General features: G+C 67.7%; 4 protein-coding genes across 4 annotated transcripts; 3 read left to right on the forward strand and 1 right to left on the reverse strand.

Moving 5' to 3' along the window:
• The first annotated feature begins 31 nt into the window (after window positions 1–31).
• On the forward strand, window positions 32–1783 carry MICPUN_50396 (predicted protein). The gene is made up of 2 exons (XM_002502237.1): window positions 32–380; window positions 767–1783. The coding sequence occupies exons 1-2, from the start codon at window positions 45–47 to the stop codon at window positions 1523–1525; spliced, it is 1095 nt and encodes a 364-aa protein (XP_002502283.1). The 5' UTR covers window positions 32–44; the 3' UTR covers window positions 1526–1783.
• Window positions 1784–5488: 3705 nt separating this feature from the next.
• Window positions 5489–7495, reverse strand: MICPUN_58878 (predicted protein; the record flags this gene model as incomplete). Its single annotated transcript, XM_002502612.1, has 1 exon — window positions 5489–7495. The coding sequence occupies one exon, from the start codon at window positions 7493–7495 to the stop codon at window positions 5489–5491; it is 2007 nt and encodes a 668-aa protein (XP_002502658.1).
• Window positions 7496–7745: 250 nt separating this feature from the next.
• Window positions 7746–9032, forward strand: MICPUN_100724 (Drug/Metabolite transporter superfamily; the record flags this gene model as incomplete). Its single annotated transcript, XM_002502238.1, has 2 exons — window positions 7746–8615; window positions 8679–9032. The coding sequence occupies 2 exons, from the start codon at window positions 7746–7748 to the stop codon at window positions 9030–9032; spliced, it is 1224 nt and encodes a 407-aa protein (XP_002502284.1).
• A 547-nt stretch (window positions 9033–9579) lies between these two features.
• MICPUN_100725 (predicted protein) lies at window positions 9580–15834 on the forward strand (the record flags this gene model as incomplete). Its single annotated transcript, XM_002502239.1, has 3 exons — window positions 9580–12875; window positions 12993–13344; window positions 13513–15834. The coding sequence occupies 3 exons, from the start codon at window positions 9580–9582 to the stop codon at window positions 15832–15834; spliced, it is 5970 nt and encodes a 1989-aa protein (XP_002502285.1).
• Between the last annotated feature and the right edge of the window lie 69 nt (window positions 15835–15903).

A 15903-nucleotide genomic window follows, 5' to 3' on the forward strand; every position in this document is an offset into this window, starting at 1 on the left:
CGTGCGCCATTTCAGACAACGCGCGGACGCGGGCCAGCCAAGCCATGGATCGGGAGCGTCGCCCCCCTTTCCGGGATGACTCCGTCAGGGGCATGCACGCCTACGACCCGCAGGCGAGCCCCACGGAGATGCGCCGGCTCTCCGGCGGCCTCGCCGGACTCTACACCGAGCCCGCTCTGGCGCTTGACTTTCAGGCGTATCGCCCGCGCGACGTGCTCTCATTTCCCGCCGATAAGGACCGGACCTGGAGGCTGCCCACGGAGCTCGACCCGGTTCGGCTGATGCACAACGCCATCCGCGCCGAGGTGACCAAGTTCGAAGCGCTTCTTTTCAAGCTGGGCGACGACAAGCTCAGCAGGTGGCAGATTCAGTGCATCAAGGTGCGCGCCAGCCGAGCCGTCCTGTCGAGTCTCATTTCACCCGCTCGCTCGCCTCGGAGTTTTTCTCGCCCGACCGGGACCGTCGAACGCCGGGTGAGCGCGGTGAAACCATCGCGACATCGCCGCGGGTTCCCGCGCGCCGCGGTGACACCGCGATGGACCACCGACACACGCCCTCGACGTTCCCAAATCGCGCGAACCCCGCGCGCCGCTCCCGAGATCTCGCCGTCGAGAAGAGGCTGAGTCACGACGTGGCGCCAGTCAAAATCTCGCGCCAACCCGAATGCACAGCTGTGGCGCACCACCCGATGACCACGTGTGGTTTTTGTAACGAAGACGGCACCAAACGCAGCCGCTGACGCTCCCGCGCCCCCCGCGCTGCACAGGACTGGTGGGTGGGCCACAGGGACCACGTCGTGTACCACCACGCCATGGAGGACGCGGTGCTCCACCCCTTCGTTCGCTCCCGCGTCCACGTCCCCGCGGATTTTCAATCGTCGCACGATCAGCTCAACTTTTTACTCCGCGCGGTGGATCGCGCCATCTGCAACAGGACGTTCAACCGAGCCTCCGAGCTCGCGCCGGCGTGGCACGGCTACCGCACGTCGCTTTATCCGCTGCTCGCGGAGGAGGAGGCCATCTTAATTCCCCTGACGCGCGCGTACTTCACCCCGGAGGAGTACGGGGCTAAGATTGGCGAGATTTTGCGATCGGCGCCCAAGCTGGCGCTTGGTTCGCTCCTGCATCACCTGCAGGGGGGCAAGGAGGGCGCCATGAGCTTCCTGGTGCGGTACGGTTACGAGTGGATGGCGTGGTACAGGTCGGTGCACGCCACGCGCACGCACTACAGGGAGCACGCGGAGAGTAAGCTCGCGTCGCTGCTCGTGGGCGCCCCCGTGGTGTGCAGACATAAGGACGACTTACGGATCATGAAGACGCTGAGACCGCTGGAGCTGAACCGGCGGCTCATGCTCGCGCCGGTGGCGTCGTCGGAGGTGAGCGCGATGGTGTTTTCGCAGATGGCGACGGGCCGGTGGCTGCTCGACGTGGGGTGGGGGGGGCGAGCCCCGGAAGAAGTGGAGGGGGGAGAGATGGACGGAGATGGAGGGACGCGTCGGCCCGAGGGGGGGCGCGTGAGGGTGTAACCTCTTCGGCTGTATTCACGCGTCTTGGCATTCGCACGCGCGCGCACGAGGCACAACGTCGCGACGTTGTCTTGTAAATAGTCTACCAAGTCGATAACTTTGATGTAACGACGTCAAACGACGTCAGTCGTTGTCGCGCCGGCGGGGGCAGCCGGATGCGCTGCATCCCTCGGGCGGCGCCGCGTCGCCAATCGCCCCGACCGCGCTCGCTATGTCCCTCGCGATGGCGTCCACCCGTGCGCTCCTCGCGACGGGATCCATCGCCTCGAGCTCGGCGGCGTCGAAAGATTCGACCGCGACGGCGCCGCCGCGGGTCGCATCGAGATCACGCCACGAGACGGTTCCATCCCCGAGGCGACGCCCGAAAGTCTTCGACAGCTCCGCGCCGAGCGCGCTGTCGTCCTGCGCGATGACCCCGGTGACGCCCCGCCCCGCGGCACCCCCCTCGGCACCCCCCTCGGCACCCCCCTCGGCACCTCTGCCGCCGTCGCCGCCTCCGAGCCCGCCGGCGCCGTGAATTTCCAGCACCGACACCCCCGCGGCGGTCTGCTCCCTCACGAACTCGGCGTACTGCGTCTGTGCCAACGGCGGAGACGCCAAGTCGGGTCTCAGCACGGTCCAACCGCCGTCGCCGAGCGCCGCGTGCGCGCGGTTGGCGATGACGAGGTTGAGCGCGCGCTCGCCCGGCGCGCCAGCGTCTTCGCCCGGATCGATCCATCGGCCGGGGACGAGAGCCACCGTACGGATGTGGGGTTGGGATCCGGCGCGAGTCGCGACGACGGGCGGTGAGTCACCGCCCGGTGACTCACCGCCCGGTGAGTCACCGAGACCGGGGGCGCCGTCCGACGCTCCGGAGACGACCGCCTTTGACGGCGTCGACTCGTACGCCCCGCGCTCGTCCCCCAACCCGTCCAAAACCTCTCGCGACGGGCTCGAGGTCGACGCGGACGCTCGCTCCGCTCGTCGCTTTAATTCCCTCTGCGCTTTCAACGTCTCGCGCGTCTCCGCGGCTAGCGCCCGCCGCGCCTCCCGCTCCGCCTCCGCCTCGAGCGCGGCGGCGGCTTCCTCGCGCGCGATAACCTCCGCCTCCGCGCGTCGTCTCGCCGCGTCCGCGAGCTTCCGCTCCCGTTCCTCCGCCCTCTCAGCCTCGCGTCGTTTCTTCTCCGCCTCGCGTCGTTTCTTCTCCTCCTCGCGTCGTTGCTTCTCCTCGCGTTTTTGCGCCACCCTCGCCGCTGCACGCGCCTCCCTCTCCGCGGACGCGCGCTCCGCCTCGCGTCGCTTCTTCTCCTCGAGCGCCCGCTTTGCCTGCGCGCGGACGTCCGAGGCGTTGTCTCGCTCCCTGCTTTTTTTCTCCTCCTCGGCGAGCGCGTCCAGACGCTCCCGCTCGCGTCGAGCCGCTCGCGCCGCGCTCTCCGCTCGCCTCTTTTCCGTCAGAGACGCCTTCTCCGCCGCCTTTCGGGCCTCGACGGCGTCGCGTTCCAGCCGCCTGAGCTCGTCCGCGGTGGGAACCGAGGGAGGGACGGGGGGAGGAAGGGGAAGGTCGGAGCGCGTCGGAGGGGGCGGATCGGACGCCGCCGCCGCGAACGAATCCGGATCCCGGTCAGCCGGATCCGGGTCGGTCATTTTCTGTCCGACGGTTGCTTCCGCGATGACGGGATCCTTTGGCGAGACGCGCGGGGGGTGCGCCTCGACGCCGCCGCCGCGGTCCTCGTCGGCGTCGTCGGTCGATGCGGCTGGCGACGCCTCGACGACGACGTGCTTCCCCGTCGAGATCCCCGCCTTTAACTCCTCTTCGTCGGCGGCGGCGGCGGAGGAGAAGAGAATCGCCTCCGCCGCCTTCAACGCCGCCTCCTCCGCCCTCGCCGCCTCCTCCGCCTTTAACGCCGCGTCGACCCTCGCCCTTGCCGCCGCCTCCTCCGCCGCGTGACGCCTGACCTCATCCTCGCGCGCCTGCGCCCGGGTTCGCTCGGCCTTGGCCCTTCGCTCCGACTCTTCCCGTTCCGCCTTTGCCCTTCGCTTTAAATCCCTCGCGAGCGCGTCCCTCCTCCTCGCCTCCTCGCGGTATTCCGCCTCCGCGCGTCGCGCGTTCGCCTTTTCCTCCTTCTCCCTTCGTCTCGCCTCCTCGCGTTCCTCCCTTCGCGAACGCGCGAGCGCTTCGTTCGCCTCCCTCGCCCTCGCGCGTTCCGCTCGAGTCCGCTCCCTTCGCATCGATCGAACGATGCTCTCTGCGTATTTAACGTCCTCGTCCTCGTCGGAGGGATCGGAGGGATCGGTACCGTTAGCACGCGCCGGGGATGGCGCCCAGTAGTCCCTCCTCCCGCCGCCGGCATCCCCCCACCCGGCGTCGTCGTCTTCGTCGAACTCGCACTGAACCTCGGCGGTGGGCGCGGCGAAGGCGATCCGACCGTCGGGGGTGGCGCGGAGCCGGGTGCCGATCTTGACGAAGACGCCCCGCCACACGCGGACGCGGAGCCACCACGCGTCCCGGCGGCGAATCACGAGCGCCGTCGCGTCACCACCGCCGTCGTCGTCGCCGCCGCCGGTTCGCGTCCCGCGTCGTCGTCGAGACGATCGCGTCCGCGACGCGACGGTTCGCATCGTATCGGACGGTTCGTCGACTGGCATGTGGCGCTCGATCGAGTCCACCACCGTCGCCGCCGCCGCCTTTAGAAACTCCGCGTCCATCTCCCCGTCGTCGTCGTCGTCGTCGTCGTCGTCGTCGATCGTCCTGACGTCGATCGTCCCGACGTCGCGATCGGCGGGACGCGAACCGGCGCGGGATGCGAACCGTCGCGGGGACCCCGTCGGGTTCGTTCGCTGTCGGCGCCGGGGGATGCCAAAGGTGAACACGGGCGTCGCGCCGGGGACGCCGGGGGAGTCAGCACGCGAACCGTCGGACCGCCGCCGGCGCTCGCTGCGACGGTTCGCGTGCTTCTTCGCGTGACGGTTCACCTCCTCCTCCCTCCTCGCGTCAGCGTCGCGAACGGGCTCGCGGTCGGTGTACGCCTCCACGGAAACCCCCGCCTCGAACCTGTCGTTTGGGAACCATCGCGGCAGGATCTTGGCGCGGATGTGCAGGCCCGCGGTGTGCCGCGCGCGGCCGCCGGCGGGCACGAGCGCGGACTGGACGTCGAGCTCGACGGCCACCGGATCGTCGTCGCGCTCGCCGCCCGCGATGGAGCCGCGCCATCCGATCGCCACGTCCGGGCACGCGTGCACGCGAACCTGCGACCGGCGGAAGATGCCTCCCGCGCCGTCGTTTTCCGCGTTGTTAGCACCCGCCGCGGATTGCGACGACGATCCCGATTGCGACGATCCGTCACCGCGCGCGCCTCCTTCGGGTGCGTCCGCCTTCGCGATGGGCCCCTTCCCGAAGAGCCGGATGCCCTCGCCGCGCATCGTGCGCGTCAGCCGAATCATCGGCGCGCCGCGGACGCGGTCGAGGTACGGCGCCAGACCCTCCGAGGTGAGCCACCACGGAAGGCGACGATGACGACGATGGGAGCGTCGATCGCGTCTCCTGCCGCGTCCGGAATCGGCCTCGTCGCTGTCGAAGCCGGTCGGCTCCGGGGTTTGCTCGCGCAGGACGTCCATGCCGGGCTCGAGCTCTCGCTCGAACGTCACGGACCTGCGCGCCGGTCGGTGCAGCCGAAGCGACGACGACGGCGGGGGCGAGAGGACGAACCTCCATCCGGCGAACACCTTGGGCATCTTCTCGCCGCGGGAGGCGCGCGATGGCCCGGCGGGGTCCGCGGCGAGGCCGCCGCCGTAGACGGTGAACGCCCCGGGGACGCCGTCTCCGGTCGGATCGGGCGGGTTCATCGCTCCCACTCCGCTCCACGAGGCAGTGCCCGTCGCGTTTCCCGCCTTCGAGGCATCAACATCTCGGCTAAAAAAGGCTTGCGCAGTTGGTGGTCGTCAGAGTCTAAAAGTTGACACTTACAACAACGCGCGCCGGCTCTATTACCGCCGGGCGCGGGGTGATGATATTTCAAGCTCTAATAGGTTATTCCTCAGCTCTTTCATGTCGATACACATCCCGTCAACCCATAGATCATCGTGCGTCAAGAACGCGGCGTCCTCGGGGATGGCCGTCACCAGCTCCTTCAGCATGCGAGCCACGCACTTTGCATTTTCCGCAGCCTCGGCGGCAATTATCAGGTGTTCCTCTTCGAGCCGGTCGTGATTCTTCAGGAAATCTTCGATGACTCGGTTCAGGCCCGAGCAGATACCATGCGCTAACATCGGAGTCTCCCAGCCGAACCACTCAGAGTGTAACCGCTGGGTGTTCGCGTCGGTGACGGGCGGCAGTTGCTCCACTAGGAGATCCCAGAGAATGAGCACCATGGCATTCTGTAAGACGGAGGCGTTTCGTTCAGTCATCGTCGACGGGAACAAATCACTGACTTGTGGAAGCATCCTACGAGCCGTGCCCAGCACTTGGAATTCCACCTCCAGATTGATCAAGCAGGTCGTTTTGCCGTCCATGGGGAAGGAGGTTGTCCGGTCCCGGGAAGAAGAAGGTCGTCCGCTTTCACTCACGAAGCTTCGTATGATATCTGGGTACGCCTCCACGCTCAGTTGCTTCTCCGTCTCTGTCATTCTCCCCTTGACACACTCTCGCAGAATGTAAGCGGCGTTGATCCTATCTTCCTCGAGCAAGTTAGCCTCGTTTACCAAAACGCACAGCCAGGGTATCGCGCGCTTTATCCATGAGCTGTTTTCGGAGGAGTGCACACCTCCATTGTTGCCGTCCACGATATCCCCACCAGTGCATCGACCCTCGTGAAGCGCCTCCCTGATGTGTACTAAACGCCTGCTGAACATATCGCGTATTACCTCACGGAGGATCATGCGATCTCGTTCGGACCATTCGTCGACGTCCGGGTACAGATGGGAGACGTATCCCGAGTCAAATTCCTCATCGTCGACGTCGATGTAAAAGACGATGTCGGCCACGGGGCCATCTAGACGAGTGTCCACGGGATCGAGACCTTCCACGCGAGACTCGAAAGTCGGGGAGATGTCGAATCCCCTAAGCTCGAGATCGCTCCGTATGTCGCGCGCCACGATACCGGGACGAGATTCGGTCACGTCCTCTTCGTTCATGCTCTGATACGCCCGCGCGATGGGAAACTGTTCGGGACCCTGTTCTCGGAAAATGTTCTCGATTTGTTCCCAGGCTTCGTCGTCGTCGTCGTCGTCGTCGTCGTCGTCGCTCTCGATGAGCCTCCGTCTCCGCGCGGCGTTCTGCCCCACCTCCAAGGGCGGATCCTCGTACTTGACCACGTCCTCGGGCGCCGCCGCGTCGTCAGGCACTCCGTGAGTCTCGCTCCATTCCTCGATGAGACCACGCAGAGTCCGATTGGGGAAGAGCTGCGCCCTGCGCAGCTCCCTGCCGGTGTTTGGGCAGGTTCCTCCGTTCGCCGAGTCGATCCATCGCGACACGTTCGCGCGATCGAACGTGGCGCCGCACGTGGGCATGCACCCGCACACGACCGGATCGTGCATGATGTGGCGGCCGACGGGGCAGAGGAAGTCCTCCGGCACCGGCGTCCCGTCCCATCGGGGTCCAATTGGAGGCGCATCGGCGGAATTGGCACCAGCCCTCGGTTTCGTCCGGATGCTCAACGGCGCCCCGACCCCCCGCGCCGCGCTCGCATCCTCCGCGCGCTCGGCCGCCGGTCGGTCCTCGACTCCATCGACGAACGGTACCTCGAGCTCGTTTGCGTCCCCTCGGCGTCGCATCGTCCCACCGTTCGCATCGTCCGCGTCCGCCGAGGCGCCCACCCCGAACGCCTCTCGGAGCTGACGCAGAAATGACGTGGTGCCGGACTTTCTGACGCCCGACGCGAGCCAATGCGCCACGGAGTCGGCGTCGGCGTCGCGCGCGCTCTTCAGCACCCTGTACGCCACGAGTGCACCCACGGTGTACGCGCCGACGGCGACCAACCCCGTCGAAGTCTTCATCGCGATGCGACCCTATCGGCGCCCCCGAGAGTGGCGTCCGAGAGGGAATTTCACGGTAATTTCACGAGAGCGAGACGGGACAGGAGCGCGCAGCGCGCCAAGCAGAGAGATCGGATTCCTTTCGGCTTTGAATCCTTCCGAGGGGACGCGCACACGGGGCGACGCGCTTCGGGGCGAGATGAGAAGCGATACCCCCGCGCCGCGGCGCGCGGGCGAGTCGCCACCGTCCCTGCTCCACGCCGTATCCACCATGACCGGCCCGGCGCTGGGTTACGCCTTCATCCTCGCGGTGTGCGTGATCTGGGTCGGCGGATCCTTCCTGGTGGAGTCGCTGGAGGGCCAAGGCCTGTCGCCGCTGCTGCTGACGTTCATATGCAACGCGCTGTTCGTGGTGCTGCTGCCCGTGTACTTCCTGAACGAGTGGATGCTCATGGGGGATAAGGAGTGGCGGGGTTGGGGCGCGGAAGCACGCGGGGGGTGGCAGAGGCTGACGGGATTCGAGGGCGACGAGTTGGCGACGGCGACGACGACGACGGGGGACGCGCGCAGCAGCGGCGGGGAGGGCGGCGACGGAGGGTTCGGCGGCGAGGCGCGGGACGCGCGGGGATCCGGTCGGCGACAACGACGGACGTTCTCGGACGAGGACATCGAGCTGGACGAAGCGCCGACGCCGGCCTCGCCGCCGCGACCCGCGCCTCGGACCGCGACGGAGCGAGATGAACACGCCACGGTGAGAGAAACGGTGTGGGCGGCGTTCACGATCTCGCCGCTGTGGTTCGCCGCGCAGCTGTGCTTCAACTACAGCCTCCTCTACACCTCCGTCACCTCGAACAGCATACTGAGCACGTCGTCCAGCGTCTTCACCTTCGGCCTGTCCGTGTGGTTTGTCGGCGAGCGGTACAACCGGGAGCGTCTGGCGGCCATCGCCGCGTACGTGCTCGGGAGCGCGTTGGTCACGCTGTCGGATCACAGGGAGGACGGCGCGGGTTCGAACCCCACCGAGAGCACGAATTTCGGTAACTTCCTCACCGTCCTCGCCGCGGCGCTCTACGCCGGGTACACCACCGCGATTCGATACTTGCTCCCGGACGACCCGCGGGTGTCCATGCTGCTGTTCCTGGTGAGTTTATTTTATTTTTGATTTTCGTATGGGCAATTAGTATGACGTGTTTTTTTTTAACAGGGTGTCGTCGGCGTGGTGAACTTGCTCGGCGTCGGCGCGGTCATCGTCCTCGGTCACTTTGGGCTGGGTATGTTCCCGGACGTGTTCGACGACGTGACCCCGCGGGTGTTCGCGTGGGCGTGCGCCAAGGGGCTCTTCGATAACGTCCTCTCGGATTACCTGTGGGCGAGGGCGGTGCTGCTCACGTCGCCGACGGTTGCGAGCGTCGGGTTGAGCATGCAGATACCGATGGCGGCGTTGGTGGAGGCTGCGATGGGGCGCGCGAGGTGGGCGGACTCGGGTTTGAGCGCGTTTGGGATGCTGGGAGGATGCGGGCTCGTGCTCGCGGGGTTCCTCGGGGTGGTGTACAAGTAGAGACTAGCGTTAAAACCGGTGGAGGCAGGCGCGTCCAACAGAGCTTCGAAAGTCGCGGCTTTTCCTTTTCGGAGTTTTCCTCGGCTTGGGTCGGCGAGCTGGGTCGGCGAAAAATGGATATTTTGTTGAACGCCAGTGTAACCACCGTCGGACCGAAAATTCCGGGAAAAAAACGCACATGCACCGCTGACTGCTCCTTCGTACGCAAAAAGTGCACAAACGTGCGTTTTCGGATTTACGATGTAGCTACGTCACACACTGTTTCCGCGACACCCATCTCTCGGGAACTCCGATGGATGGGCGCCGCGGCCTTTCACTTCTCCCGCGCGCGTCCACGCACGCCCGGATACCTCTCGGGGTGCGCGACACTCGCGCACCGACACCGCAGCCTCGCCCCCTCGGCCGCCGTCCCCCCGCGAGGCTCCCGCTGAGAGACCCCGCGGAACCCGCCAAACTCCGTGTTCGTCGTTCGCACACGGGGCGCGTCTCTCCCGGAAAAGGGATATCCCCCGCGCTTCCTCGTTCGGCGCCACCTCCGCGCCGCGCCATGGCCGCCGCCGACGACGCGAACGTTCCGACACCGGCGGCGTCCGAGAAGACGCCCGATGCCGCGACGGCGCCGGCCGCCCGCGCGCGCTCCTGGGCGGAGATCGCCTCCGCCAAGGACGAGACCCATCGGACGGGTCCCGACGCTCGGGCTCCCTCGGCCACGATCCCCGAGGCGACGGACCGCGCGTCCCACCCGCCGCTCGCCGTACGCTCGGGGTCCGCCTCGAACTCCTCGCTCGCCCCGCCGCCGACGCCCGCGGGCCTCGAGGTCGTGTCCGTGAGCGCCGATACCGTCGCCCTGCGATGGACGCCGGGGCGACGCGGCGACGCGCCCGCCGACCCCTCGTGTCCAACATCCGAACGCAACCGCGGCGCACCCGCGGCGGGCGACGAAAACGGCGCATCCGAATCTGCATCTGTCGACGACGACGAGCCCGACGACGCGGATTACCGCTACGAGGTGCAGACGAGCGGCGACGGGCGGCCCGGTACCTTCGTCACCATCGCCCCGAACGTTCGAACGTGCGCCTTCGTCGCGACGGGGCTCCGACGCGGCAGTCACCACCTCTTTCGAGTCCGCGCCGTCGTTCTCCCAGCGGAGGACGAGACTGAAGAGCAAGCGCTCCTCTTCTCCGAGTACACGTCCCCGTCGCTCGCGGTCAAAACCGAGGACGGACCGCCGGACGCGCCCCCCAGCGCCCCCGCGTTGGTTGGCCGCGCGACGTCGACGACGATGACGGTGTCGTGGCACCCGCCGGCGCACAACGGCGGGTGCAGGCTCACGCGATACGTCATCCGGTGTTGGCCAAAAACGACTCACGTACCGAGTGACGCGGCGCCAAAGCCGGAGGAGTCCCAGGTTCCGGTGTGGGACGGTTGCGTCTTGACGCTGACGGGGTTGGAACCCGCGACGGCGTACGCCGTGACGGTGAGCGCCAAGAACCTGGTGGGGACGTCGGCGCCCTCGGAGGTTTTCGTCGGGTTCACCGAACCGGCGACGGCGCCCGCTCCACCCGCGAGGGGAAAATCCCAAAAAACCCAAAAATCCCAAAAGGCTCCCGAGCTCGGCTCCGAGATCGTCCCGTTCGATCTCACCCCCCCCGCGCGCCCGGGCGAGTGCGTCGCCACGTCCACCACGTCCTCGGAGATTCGCCTGGAGTGGGCGCCGAGGGCCGGGGACGACGGGCGCGAACGCGAGTTTTTGGTGGAGTGGCGCGACGTCGGCCCCGCTTCCGGCCGCATCCGGGAGTTTCCGGTCGATCCTTCCGGGGGCGAGTGGTCGGTCGCCTCGTCCCCCGCGCGCCGCCGACGAAGGACGCGCGCGCGGCTCCCTTTCGGAGGCGCGTCGATGACCCCGTCGTCGATGACCCCGTCGGCGATGACCCCGTCGGCGATGACCCCGTCGCGACCCGGATCCTCGTCGTCCTCGTCGTCCCTCGTCGCGGGCGAGGAGATGGACTGCGGGGCGAGCTCGCTCGCCGGGTCCGCGCCCGCCACGCTCTACTCCGCCGCCGGCTCGTCGTCGTCGTCGTCGTCGGCGTGGTCGGACCGATCCAGCTCGGTCGACGACTCGGCGGACTCGGACCGATCCGATCAAATGTTTGGTTCGTTCAAACGCGTCTTCGTCCCCGAAAACGGCCAGAAGGAAGGCGCCGTAACGCTCGAGGGACTGCGACCTAACCGCGCGATCCAGTGCCGGATCGTCGCCGTCGACGCACTGACGCGTCGGGAATCGAAACCCGGACCAACGACGGTGGCGTGCACCGACGTCGCGCCGCCCCCCGCGCCCGCGGCGGTGACGTGGACGAATATCACGGACCAATCACGTGACGGCGCCCCGTGTTTGGCGGTGACGTGGCGGCTTCCGGTCGGGTGCTTCGCGAGCGACGACCCGGCCTCGGCGCCCACCGCGCACGTCCTGGAGATGGCGGCGGCGTCACCGCGCGGCGGGGTTCGTCCCGCGTCCGCCGCCGCCGCGGGCAAGAGGAAGGGTAGAGGCGGAAAAGGCGGAAAGGGCAATCTTCGAACGGGGGCTGAATCTTCCAACGTCGTCGTCCCTCCCGGCGTGAGTGAGGACGCGTGGACCGTCGTGTACGAGGGCGAGGCGCCGCGCGCCCTCCTTCGCGACCCACCGTGCGCCCCGGGCGACGCCGTCGTGTTCCGCGTCCGGTGCGCCAACGCCGCGGGATTTGGCGAGTCTTCGATGCTCGTCCGCTACGACGCCCCGCCATCGCCCCCGGGGGCGGTGGACGCGCCGGACGTCGTGGCGTGTTCGCCCGACGCGGTGAAGCTTCGATGGCGCGCCCCAACGAACGCCAACGGCTCCGTCGTCGTCGCGTACCGCGCGCAGATGAGGACGGTTTTGGAAGAAGGGGGAAGCGGCGAAGAGGGGATGGGTACGTTTGGTGAATGGGTCGACGTCGGCGATGGGAAGGCGACTCGCGGAAGGGCCCGGTGCGACCTGCGCGTCGCCGGTCTGCGCCCCGCGACGACGTACCAGTTCCGGGTCGCCGCCGTGTGCGCCGACGGCGTCCTCGGCGCGTTCGGCGGGTCGACGACGGCGCACACGCCGAGGGCGCCGCCGCGGGCGCCCAAGCCACCCGTCGTCTGCGCTGTCACCGGCACCTCCGTCACCGTGTCCTTCAGCGCCGCCGATGGAGGGCGAGGGACGACGACGCGAGACGGTGGCGAGATGACGGCTGACTCCTCCTCCTCCTCCTCCGACGACGACGAAGGGGAGGATGCCCGATGGCGACAACGAACCGTGGAGTATCGATTGGAGGTGGCCGGCGGCGGCTTCGTCGGCTCTGACGGCGGCGGTGAATACGACGAGGACGGTTCCAAAGGTTTCGCGTGCGCGTACCGGTGCGGGAAGATGCGGGAGCGGATGCACCGCATCGACGGGTTGGTCCCGGGTTCGAGAGTCCGCATCCGCGTGCGGGCGGTCGGGGACGAGGGGGGAACGAGCGTGGGAGAGTCGACGGCGGCGAGAACCGTGCCCGCGTCGCCAAAAAAGTCGGGGGGGACGAGTGTCCGACAGAGTGACCTTGGCGGCGACGGGGCGAGGGCGAGGGCGACGCGGGCGGCGGCCAGGGCGGCGGCGGCGTCCAGACCGGTCATCGCGGCACGCACGCCGGCGGTGACACGGCTGGCGTCGTCGCCGCCGCGTGGGTCGTTGAGCCGGCGGGGGGTTCAACTTCGGCGAAAGTTTCGCCGACAAACTTTGACGGCGTACGCCACCGCGTGCGTCGCCACGGCGTACTTGGCGCTGACGATGTACTACAGCTGGAGCCAGTAGCGTCGGGACGATGTAATGTACGATAGCGCCGCGACGGCACCCGTAAGATTTTAGCGGGCTCGAAGGCTGTCGACCCCATCTCGAGTCCTCCCGTTTCGCCGCTGATTTTGTAGTCTGCTCGAACGGCCTGCGCGCGACGGAATCGTCCACTGCTGGCGCGAAATCTCATCTCATCGTCACAACGGACCCGGAAGCGTCGCCATGGCCGCGCATCAGGCGACCCGCGTGGTCCCGTGGAGGGACTGGGACGAATGGGAGCGCGTCCGCGTCGGGTTGTGCGGCGCAGACCCGGCGGCGCGCGACGTCGCCCTGGCCCGCGTCGACGCGTGGCGAACGAGGGGCAACGTGCCCCACGCCGTGGAGGTCACCGCGCAGCTGATGGAGTGCCGCAAACACGACGTCGGCGTGCCCGGCTCGCCCGGGCCGCACCTCTCGGATACCATGCTCCAGCTCACCTACGCCATGGTGCGCATTCACCGCACCCGCCCACCGCGGCCGCGTCCGCGGGCTACCGACGACGGAGGCGCTCGCTCGGACGAGTTCCCGCGAATTTCAACTTTTTATTTTTACCCTAAGATGCCCACCGAGACTCTGACGCCCGCCTCCCTCTCCCTCTTCCCTCCCCGCGCGCAGTGCCTGGTGCGCATGGTCAACGGCGCGGTGGACCCGAGCCAGAACGGCAAGTACGCCGCCCCGGTCATGACCCTCGCCAAGAAGATCGGCATACCCGTCGTCCTCGTAGACATCAGGATGGAGGCGTCGCACCAGGAGTTACCCTCGCTCGCGCTGCTGCGGCACGGCTCCGAGCGCGCGCTGCAGTGGCTCTTCGAGAGGTACTGGCGGGCGCAGAGGAACGTGCTGGACGCGGTGCGCGACGGCGCGTGCGAGTGCGTCGCGGAGCTCGTCACCGCGGAGGCGGCGAGGCGAGAAAAGGCGGAACTGGTGGACGCCGTCGCGGCGGCGAACAGGGGCAAGGGGAAGACGAAGCGGCGCAGGGGAACATCGAGCGGCGCGGGAAGAGGCGGGAAGGGCGGCGGCGGCGGCGGCGACGATGACGACGACGATGACGACAACGATGACGACGACGACGACGACAACGACGACGCGTTCGTCGGAGTGAACGACGCCCGCGACTTTGACGGCGACTTTGACCAATCAGAGGTCCCGAACGCCGCGGCGTCGTCTTCGCCCAAGGCGACGCCCAGCCAGCCGAAGAAGCGCAAGGACACGCCCGCGACGCGCCGCCGCGACGCCCTCAACCGCCTCGCCAACGTGGTGCACAAGGACGACACCAAAACGGTGGTCGAGGCGCTTCTCGTGATGGGCGCGGCTGTGGCCAGGGCGGAGTCGAAGCCGCCGGAGCCCGACGAGGTCGAGAGGACCACCATGGAGGACTGGAAGGCGACCGCGGTTCGGCTGAAGAAGCGGTGGGAGTACGTGCACGAGGACCTCGTGCTCCGGGCGGTGGACCGGGCTCTGGAGGAGAGACCAAAGGATCTGGAAGGATCTGGAAAGGATCTGGAAAAATCGACAAAAAAAGACGACGCGTCCCGCGTAGTCGCCGCGCGAGATGTCGAGATCGTCGCCAAAGCCGCGGTCGAGGTGTTCGCCCAACACACGCTCGAGATGGGCCCCGAGAAGCGACCGGAGTGGTCCGCGGTGTTGTTCGGTCCGGGTAACGTCGGCGACGGCGGCGTTACGGGGGACGCTGGTCCCAAGACTCGACAAAAAGCGCTGACGTGGCACTTACTCCGCAAGACCATGTCGCTCCCGGACCCCACCAGAGGTCAGACGGAGCTCGGGGAGGCGCTGTTGGCCGCGGTTGGGGGCGGGAGGAAGTTCAGCGCGAGGGCCGGCGCGCTGCTCTCGGGTGAGAGACTTCCCTCGTCGGACAAGAAGGGGAAGGACAAGGGAAGAGGAGGACGAGGAAACGGGGGGGAAAAGAAGGGAACCGACAAGGAACAGCCCGGCGGCGGCGGCGGCGGCGGCGGCCGGCGCAAGGAGCCCGTGCGCGCGGGTCCGTGGACGCTGGTCGAGGACTGGACCCCGTGCGCCCTCGGCGACATTCCCGCGCACCTGCGCGACGTGGATCCGAGCTCGCCGGAGTACCGGCCGATGGTTTTCGGCTCTTCATCGGCGCCGCCCCGACCCAACCCGGCAGACGACGACGACGACGCGATCGACACGAAGGAGGAGATCGCGGCGGAGTTTCCCCTACCTGATCCGTATCGACCGCGCGACGGTTCATCACACGACGCGACGGTTCGCGTTCCGGACGATCCGCCGATGGGATCGGTCACCGCCGTCGCCGAGCTGCTCTGGGGCGCGTGGCCCAAGCCGAGGCCGACGGTGGGCTTTGGAGAGGCGGTGCCCGGGGTGGACTACAGCGTCGGCGCGCCATTCGTGGACCCAACGCGGCGCATGATGTCGCTGCACGAGGGCCAGGCGGACACGCCGTACGTCCGCGACGCCGGAGTCATCGGCCGCGAGGAGATTTCATCCGGACACAAGCCGCTCAAGAACCCGCCCAAGGATGGTTCGCACCTGCGGCCCGGGTTCGTGAGACGGCCGGGTCGGAGCGTCGGGGTGGGCGCGGGGGGCGGGGAGGAGTTGGAACGGGCGATCGAGGACGGCATGAACTTTGGGTTCGTGAACCTGGACGACGACGAGGTCACGGAGGAGCTGGAGGGGTACGAGGCTTCGGGAGCGGCGGAGGAGGTTGACATGCAAACCGCCGACGACGAAGAGATGGAGGAGGAGGAGGAGGAAGAGGAAGAAGAAGAAGAAGAAGAGGAGGAGGATGGGGATGGCGGCGGGGACGGTGCCGGTGGAGGGGACGACGACGATGGCGACCGGGGTGGGGACGGGATGGCCGTGAGCATCGGCGGGGTGCGGGTGGTGCTGTCCGCTGAGGACAGGGACGCCGTCGCTTCAAACGTGGAGTGTCTCATGTAATGTTCTTGGACCTGGAGAAGATCTTTCCAAAAACCCTTTCCAAAAAGCCACGACGCACTTCTTGGTGCA

Source organism: Micromonas commoda, chromosome 5, assembly GCF_000090985.2.
Source record: "Micromonas commoda chromosome 5, complete sequence".
Classification (NCBI taxonomy): domain Eukaryota; kingdom Viridiplantae; phylum Chlorophyta; class Mamiellophyceae; order Mamiellales; family Mamiellaceae; genus Micromonas; species Micromonas commoda.